The sequence below is a fragment of the Pocillopora verrucosa genome, chromosome 3, assembly GCF_036669915.1.
Source record: "Pocillopora verrucosa isolate sample1 chromosome 3, ASM3666991v2, whole genome shotgun sequence".
NCBI lineage: Eukaryota > Metazoa > Cnidaria > Anthozoa > Scleractinia > Pocilloporidae > Pocillopora > Pocillopora verrucosa.
Genome location: NC_089314.1, coordinates 13,709,232 through 13,718,560, shown reverse-complemented (window position 1 = coordinate 13,718,560; position 9,329 = coordinate 13,709,232). Strand labels below are relative to the sequence as shown.

The following is a 9,329-nucleotide window of genomic DNA, read 5'->3' as shown; positions in this document are numbered from 1 at the left end:
CTCATCTCAGGTGTCTTACAATACGTGTGCTGCAATTGTTTATGTTGGGCTCTTGTAATCTGTTTTATGATTAAACTTCTAGTAGTCTAGTTCCAGCTAGACTACCAGCTATTTTACTGACGATCAGATCCTTTCAAACTCCATCGGAGGGTAGTCTGCCCTCTCAAATCTTAGTTTGACTACAGGTACTCTTTCATGTGAAGACTTCTGATAAATTTACTTTCGGTTAGTGTGAACCTAATTTTACCTCAGTATTCCATCACGATAATGTCATCTTGTCGGATGCAGTTTTTCTGATAAGAAAGAAGTGATTTTCGAGGAACAGATAATGTCTTAGGACAAATATACGAGCATATTTTCGCGCAAAATAGAGGCTATTGTGTTTTCTCATCCTTTACACATTTCGCGCTTGGCAATAATTTTGTGTTTTTGTTAAGAAGATCACAAGTCGGGATACACCATAGCACTTTCCTTTTATCTCACACACTCATCTCTACTAAATTTCATTGGAACTAGGTATAACATTTGCCCACATTTAACCATCCTTGTTCCTACAAAACTGTGAAACACTTTGTTTCTTTTTCACTTCTCTAAGACATCAAATAGCTTCCTACGATAACAAGCTTTATTATATACTCAACAAAATATCGCGTTTCTGATTGGTCAATGATGAATGCATAAATAGGTTATAGAGTGCAATAGAGGTTATAGAGTGCAATACGGAGAAGTTGCCATGGAAACACCGGGGAAGCGCCAAATTTGAACACCAAATTATAAAAAAATGGCTGACAGCCGGTTTGCTTTGTCAAACCAAAACATCGTTGAGCAACTTAAAGAAAATGCAAAAAACAAAAACACGTTGAAAGCTACACAGACCTTGTTAAATTTCTGGCAAACATGGGCGACTCAACGAAAAGTAAACCCAAAAATGGAAGAATACGAGCACGAACAACTCGATAAAATGTTGCAAATCTTCTACACAGAAATACGCACAAAAGACGGGTGTGAGTACGAACCTGAGAGTTTAAAATCCATGCTGGCAGCCCTCGACCGCTATTTAAAAGAGCATGACTACAAGTACTCTATTATACGAGACCGAGAGTTTCACCAGTCGAAGTTGGTACTCGAAGGAAAAGTGAAGTGTCTCCGTCAACAAGGAAAAGGCAAGAGACCCAACGCCGCGAACGCACTGACAACCGAAGAAGAAAAAATGCTATGGAGTGAACAAAGTCTCGGCGACTGCAGTCCAAGAGTTCTTTCCCAGACGATGTGGTGGATCTTGACTCAACATTTTGGCCTGAGGGGAAGACAGGAACACCATTCAATGGAAGTCGAGGACTTCAGTTTTTGTGTGGACGACAGCGGCACAGAGTACGTCACATTTAAAGAAAATCCTACAAAGACGAGGCAGGGAGGACTGAACGCAAAACATCGTAGTGTTCTGCCAAAAATGTTCGCTACTGGCGGTCAGAGATGTCCTGTTGAGTTACTGAAGCAATACCTTAGTAGGCGTCCTCAAGAGCTGCGCGACAAAGGTCCTTTTTACCTTGCCATAATCGAAAAGCCCAAAACAAATGTTTGGTACAAGAAGCAGCGGCTCGGCGTAAACAGCATCGACAATATGATGAAGAGCGTCGTCAAGAACACAGCTCTAGAAACAAGCAAGAAGAAATTGACTAACCACACCGCAAGGAAGACAGTTGTGAAGAAACTCAGAGCAGCAAACGTCGAGAGGCAGTCGATAATCCAGGTGACCGGCCACGCAAGTGAAAAGTCTCTTAACGACTACGATGAAGGTAGCGAGAAGGAACAGCGACAGCTTTCAAACATTATCAGCAATGCTCCACAGTCAGCAGCCTCCAGCAGTTTTCCTGGTCTACCAATGTGGTCTTCTCCTGCAACGACTTCAACGTGTGAACAGGTGAAAACAAGCGGCCATGCTTTCACTGCGAACAACTTTCACAACCGTCAAGTCACATTTAACGTGATTCAGGGGCAATGCAGTTCACCAAAGTATACAAGTCAGAATGTTATTCCCTGAGGCCGATTGAGATCAAACATTTGAAAACAGTTTAGCGGGCTTAAGTACTCTTGCCGCTTTTAATAACTGAAATTTAGCTTTTGAGTTCGGCTTGTAATATTTTCTGAGAAACTTTCAAGAACTTCACGCTTGATTTACCTGTCACAACATTACATTTTTGATTGGTTCAATTAAAACATGTGAGCATTTTGGAACCCATTGAAGTGTTTTTTGTAGTATGTAAGGCGTGCAGAGTAGCGCGATGGAGTAATTTTGTCGCGAATATAATAAATAAAAAATCGTATGAACCTGCTCGTGCATTTCGTGATTTATGGTCACTCGTGATGTTTTGAAAGTTCTCAAATTGCACTCGCCTACGGCTCGTGCAATTTTGAGAACTTTCAAAACATCACTCGTGCCCATAAATCACGAAATGCACTCGCGTTCATACGATTTCCTATACTTATTGCACTGCTGTTTTTGTCTGTTTCCTATAACAAAATACTCATTATTATAAAGCTTTACTAATAAAGCTAATTTTTTCGTTTGTTTCACGATGTAGTCACGTGTGATGTAGATCGCGACGTTTCGACTGCATACTGTTAGTCTTCTTCAGGCGATAAGGTCGACCAGTCATGCGTGATGTTATAAAGCATGATGCTCTGCTGTGATTAGTTGTTTTTCAACAGCTCTGATTGGTGCATTTCGATCCTTGCTGTTTCACTCCGTGATTTGCTCCCTCGTCACATGGCTTTCCTGTTGCTGTGTTTCTTGATCATGAGCGTCCACGCTTCTGGAATTTCTATTCCACTATCCCTGTTGATGTTGCCAGGATGAAGTCTTATATGAGTTGCCTTTTTGACCCTTGTGTGTAGTAATAAGCGTCACGATCAATAAAATTTACTTCGTCCCAGAGTGGTTTGTTTGCGGTGTTGTGGGCATGCTCTGAAACGGCGGAGGTCTTGGTAGGGGCTAGTCGGATGTCTCGATCGTGCTCCTTAACTCTGTCTTGCATAGGTCTTCCAGTCTCTCCGATGTACACCTTGCCGCATTCACAGGGAATCCTGTAAACTACGCTATCTTGTTTAGCAGGGTCGACAGCATCTTTTGGTCGTACTAGCTGAGATCTTAGCGTAGTCTCCGACTTTAAAACAGTGCGTACGCCTCGTTGTTGTAAGCAATGGCGAAGCTGTTCGGACAGACCTTTGACATAAGGTAAAACCGCAGTAGCTTTGAAGTCGTTGGCGGGTTCGGCACTGTTGTTTGGTTTTCTTGTCTTGGTAAGTTTTTGCAAGAAAGAAAAAGGATAACCATTAGAAACCAGAACAGATGACAGACGTTTTTTCTCCTCGGAAATGACAGAGCGTTTTGTTACGAGACGTTTGGCGCGCTCGTGAAGGCACTTAAAATTACCGCGTTTTACTGATTGAGAGTGGTGTGAATCATACGCTAAGTATTGATCGGTGTGCGTGGGCTTCCTGTATACGCTGGTGGCGAGGCAGCCGTCAGGTTCCCTTATAACTGCGGTGTCTAGGAAGGCAAGCTTTACTAAATGATTTAATTTTTTTCTTTTAGGGACCTTTCTTTAAACCCGGTTGGCACTCTTCCAGAAGGAGTATTCGCCAAGCTGACTCGGTTGGAAGACCTGTGCGTAAAAAGAGACATAAGTTGTTAGGCCTTATTTTATAAACACATTCTGTACAGTCTACGCACACTTATCTTATCTATTAAGCGAAAGTTTGAACAGAGCTGGACTCAGGCGACCACAAAAAGGCGAAATTAAACCAAATTATTAAAAACAAAGATAAGGGAGGGGAAGGAAAGAAAGCGGCCTGCTGCTGAGCCTCTGAGATTTTACGAAGCGCCATTAAATAATTTAATCTTTCCACGTTTGTCACCTTTAAATATGAAAGAAGGAGTAATCTGTGGACTTGGCGCCAAATATTTCTTTTTCTTCCCTTGATGTGCATTTTACTTCGGAGAACAAATTCTTAATGACATTTTTTAGTTTTATTGGAAAATGGAAACGAATCTTCAAGTGGACTACTTCATGAGTGAAAATAGCCGACTGTGGTTTGAATGGGTTTTACGGCTCGTTGTTAAAACTTTCCAGTGAAATTGTTTTTAACAGTGGCTCTTAAAGACAAACGATTAACTACCCACATTGCCTCCCGTCTTGCACGGAAACAGAAGGAAAAAATCTGTGGACTTTGCGTCAAACCTTTCTTTTCCTCCCCTTAATGTGCATTTTACTTCGGGGTACAATTTCTTAGTGACATTTTTTAGTTTTATTGGATGACGATATAAGAATTGTACACATTTATAATCTTTTTCCTTATAAAACTGCGAATGGCTCTGTACCTAGTCTCTGATACATTTCCTCAATAAATTAAGTACTTTTTAAACGGTAAGTAGCTTGAATACATTGCTGTTTTTGTGTGTTTCTTATCATAAAATACTTATTGTTATAAAGCTTTCCATTTTCTCTTAGTTAAGTTATTTGATTCTTTTTATAGGGATTTATCTTCAAACGCCCTAAGCTCTCTTCCGGAAGAAGTATTCGCCAAGCTAACTAGGCTACAGCAGCTGTACGTAAAATTTGATATAACTTAGTACTTTCGACAAACAGTTTCTGTGCAGGTGTATTTTCCTTTTCTGTACGCCAAAGGCAGAATTGTGATCTGAGTTGGACTCACGAGATGAGAAAAGGTGAAAGAGAAGACAAGTGTTTATAGGCAAGGAAGGGGGAGGGAATGTTGGAAAGCCTGCTGCTGAGTCTAGAGAGTTTACCAAATGCCCCTAGATGAATAACTATTCTCTGCTCGTCACCTCTCACTTTAAATATAAAGGTGAGTAAATACTACCCTCCAACGGTAAAAAGTGAATCCCCAAAACAGATGTCAAAGGGACAAAGTGTTGTCGCTGAAGAAATTCATTTCAATTACCGTAGCATCGTAAGCCCATTTAGATCGTGTTCAAAAGATCTGAGTTTTGGGTAATTTCTATGTACTACCTTTCAAACGATGACAAGCTTGAATGCAATGCTGTTTTTATCTGTTTTTTTGTCACAAAGTACTCATTATTGTAAAGCTTTACTTTTCTTCTTGACTAAGTAATTTGATATTTCCATAGGGATTTATATTCAAACGCCCTAAGCTCTCTTCCGGAAGGACTATTCGCCAAGCTGACTCGGCTGTGGCAGCTGTACGTAAAATCTGACAAAGTCTAGTACTTCCAAAAAACAGTTTCTGTGTCAGCGTACGCAGGCGTCTTTTCCTTCATTTTTAAGTAAAAGAGAAAAGTTTGAGCAAAGATGGACTCGCAACGACTAAAGGCGAAAGAGAACATTAGTATTCATAGCTAGGAAAGGGGGAGGAAAGGTTAGGAAAGTCCATTGCTTAGTCTAGGGAGTTTAAAGATATGTTATAAAAGTTCATAATGAAGGAAAATGGAAACGAATCTTCAAGTGGACTGCTTCACGAGTGAAAATAGCCGACCTATGGGTTTTACGGCTCGTCGTTAAAACTTTCCGGTGGAATTGTTTTTAACAGTGGCTCTTAAAGACAAACGATTAACTACCCTCATTGACTTCCGTCTTGCACGGAAACAGAAGGAAAAAATCTGTGGACTTTGCGTCAAACCTTTCTTTTCCTCCCCTTAATGTGCATTTTACTTCGGGGTACAATTTCTTAGTGACATTTTTTAGTTTTATTGGATGACGATATAAGAATTGTACACATTTATAATCTTTTTCCTTATAAAACTGCGAATGGCTCTGTACCTAGTCTCTGATACATTTTCTCAATAAATTAAATACTTAAACGGTAAGTAGCTTGAATGCATTGCTGTTTATGTGTGTTTCTTATCATAAGATATTGTTGTAAAGCTTTCCATTTTCTCTTAGTTAAGTTATTTGATTATTTTCATAGGAATTTATCTTCAAACGCCCTAAGCTCTCTTCCGGAAGGAGTATTCGCCAAGCTAACTAGGCTACAGAAGCTGTACGTAAAATTTGATATAACTTAGTACTTTCGACAAGAAGTTTCTGTGCAGGTGTATTTTCCTTTTCTGTAAGCCAAAGGCAGAATTGTGATCTGAGTTGGACTCACGAGATGAGAAAAGGTGAAAGAGAAGACAAGTGTTTATAGGCAAGGAAGGGGGAGGGAATGTTGGAAAGCCTGCTGCTGAGTCTAGAGAGTTTACCAAATGCCCCTAGATGAATAACTATTCTCTGCTCGTCACCTCTCACTTTAAATATAAAGGTGAGTAAATACTACCCTCCAACGGTAAAAAGTGAATCCCCAAAACAGATGTCAAAGGGACAAAGTGTTGTCGCTGAAGAAATTCATTTCAATTACCGTAGCATCGTAAGCCCATTTAGATCGTGTTCAAAAGATCTGAGTTTTGGGTAATTTCTATGTACTACCTTTCAAACGATGACAAGCTTGAATACAATGCTGTTTTTATCTGTTTTTTTGTCACAAAGTACTCATTATTGTAAAGCTTTACTTTTCTTCTTGACTAAGTAATTTGATATTTCAATCGGGATTTATATTCAAACGCTCTAAGCTCCTTCCGGAAGGACTATTCGCCAAGCTGACTCGGCTGTGGCAGCTGTACGTAAAATCTGACAAAGTCTAGTACTTCCAAAAAACAGTTTCTGTGTCAGCGTACGCAGGCGTCTTTTCCTTCATTTTTAAGTAAAAGAGAAAAGTTTGAGCAAAGATGGACTCGCAACGACTAAAGGCGAAAGAGAACATTAGTATTCATAGCTAGGAAGGGGGGAGGAAAGGTTAGGAAAGTCCGTTGCTTAGTCTAGGGAGTTTACCAAATACTCCTACATGCTTTAATCTCTCTCCGTTTGTCATTTGTTACTTCAAAATGAGAAATGAGAAATAACCAATACCTCTTTCCGGTACAAAGTGAATCCTTCAAAGAAATATCAACGGGACAAAGTGTTGCTCTGTAAAAGATAAATATCAATTGTCATAGTATAATAAACTTATCACGATGGCATCCAAATTTACAGTGTCAGAAAATCTTGGATATTTACCATGTACTTTGATGCTTAGGATATGTTATAAAAGTTCATAATGAAGGAAAATGGAAACGAATCTTCAAGTGGACTGCTTCACGAGTGAAAATAGCCGACCTATGGGTTTTACGGCTCGTTGTTAAAACTTTCCGGTGGAATTGTTTTTAACAGTGGCTCTTAAAGACAAACGATTAACTACCCACATTGACTCCCGTCTTGCACGGAAACAGAAGGAGTAATCTGTGAACTTTGCGTCAAACCTTTCTTTTCCTCCCCTTAATGTGCATTTTACTTCGGGGAACAATTTCTTGGTAACATTTTTTAATTTATTGGATGAAGACATGAGAATTGTACACGTTTTATAACCTACATACATACGTACATACATACACCTTTATTAAATTCTATATACAAATAAATTTATATATAAAAATTTGAAAAGGGGAGTTTGGAGGTTAGCCCTATATAACAACTCCCCTGAATAAAAAATAAAAAGTAACAAATGTAGAACTATGTACAGAAAAAAAAAAAATGAAGAAGAAGAAAGGAACTATCTAATGTTTACAATTTTAAAAATAGTTTTAATCTTAATTTAAAAAGTTCCAGAGTCCCTGCCTCTACAACATGCTTTGGTAAATTGTTCCAATCGCTAACTACCCTAATAAAAAAAGAGTTTTTAAAACAATTTATCCTCGAAGATTTGAAGTAAAGTTTATAAGAATGATTAGCCCTTGTGGAGCGCACTTTTGTAAATTCGAAAAAATTCATGAAAGTCTAAATGGGAGAGGCCAAAAACAATCTTGTAACATTCCACAAGTGAAAAGTAGGTTCTCCGTGTGGATAAAAGAGGCCAATTTAAAATGTTACATCGTTCCTCGTACGGCATTTCACCTCGTTTCTGTCTGAGAGCTAATCTCGATGCACGGCGTTGCACGTTCTCGATTGCATGTATATCTTTCACAAGGTAGGGATTCCACACTGGTACAGCATACTCTAATAGAGGTCTCACCAAAGATTTGTAAAGCAGTGAAAAAGTACTTGTATTGGCTGTTCCAACAGTCCGCCTAACGAGTCCCAGGACTTGGTTGGCTTTGTTTACTATGATACTGATGTGTTGAGACCAGGAGAGATCTTTTGAGATTACAACTCCAAGATCTTTAAAGCTATTAACATCCTTTAAGGTCGAGCCGAGAGTGTAATCCGTAGACGATTTTTCACGGGAATGCGTTATACGCATTGCTTCACACTTTTCCTCATTGAAACGTAATTGCCATGTATTCGCCCAGTGGCCGAGGCTATCAAGATCAGATTGAAGTGTTTGTATGTCAGAAGTCGGATTACGGAGTTCTCTATAGATCTTAGTGTCCTCCGCATACAATTTAATATTGGACGAAACACAGTCAGCAATATCGTTTATGTATGACACGAATAAAATTGGGCCAAGGATGGTGCCCTGCGGGGTACCAGATACCACGGGCGCCCATTCAGAAAAGGTACCTCTAACAACAACTCGTTGCTTACGGCAGGTGAGGAAGTGCCTTAGCCAGTTGATTAAGTTTCCTACAATACCAAGGCTACGTAGTTTAATAAGTAGGCGCTCGTGGGGAACACTGTCAAAAGCCTTGGCGAGATCCAAGAAGATGACGTCTGTTGCAAAAGATGAATTTCTCGATTTCGCAAAGTCGTGGATAGTTGAGAGTAATTGAGTCGTAGTTGACCTGCCCTGCAGAAAACCAAATTGGTTTTTGTTTATCACGTCTAGGTTATGCCAAAAGGATGTTATCCTATTTCGTACAATTTTTTCGCTGATCTTGCATACGATAGAGGTAAGTGAGATTGGACGGTAGTTTTCTCAAGTGTTTAGAACCTTTCTTATGGAGTGGAACAATATCTGCTGACCTCCAGTCTTCGGGCAAATGCCCAAGCTGGAAAGATTTGTTTACCAAATATGAGATCGAAGGAGCTAACTCCGATGCGCACGATCTTAAAATTACTGGTGAAATACGATCTGGTCCCGGGGACTTGTTCGGTTTGAGGGACTTGAGACACTTCATTACTTCGCCAGAAGTGCAGGAAATAACTTCGAGTTTCTCGCTGACTGTAGGTTCTAAGGAAGGCATATTTGCGAGGTCCTCAGTAGTGAATACAGAGGAAAAGTACGAGTTTAAGCTGCTAGCAATGCTAGAATCATCTGTCAAGACTTCGTCGCCAACATTTAAGGATACTAAATTATTAGTACCATTGCGTTTACGCTTAACGTAATTCCAGAAAGGC

At 39.7% G+C, this 9,329-nt stretch overlaps 1 protein-coding gene across 1 annotated transcript; it reads left to right on the top strand.

The window, feature by feature from the left end:
- The first annotated feature begins 1,033 nt into the window (after window positions 1–1,033).
- On the top strand, window positions 1,034–2,041 carry LOC136279567 (uncharacterized protein KIAA1958-like). The gene has a single exon (XM_066163512.1). It carries the CDS (start codon window positions 1,034–1,036, stop codon window positions 2,039–2,041), a length of 1,008 nt encoding a protein of 335 aa, XP_066019609.1.
- Window positions 2,042–9,329: the final 7,288 nt, after the last annotated feature.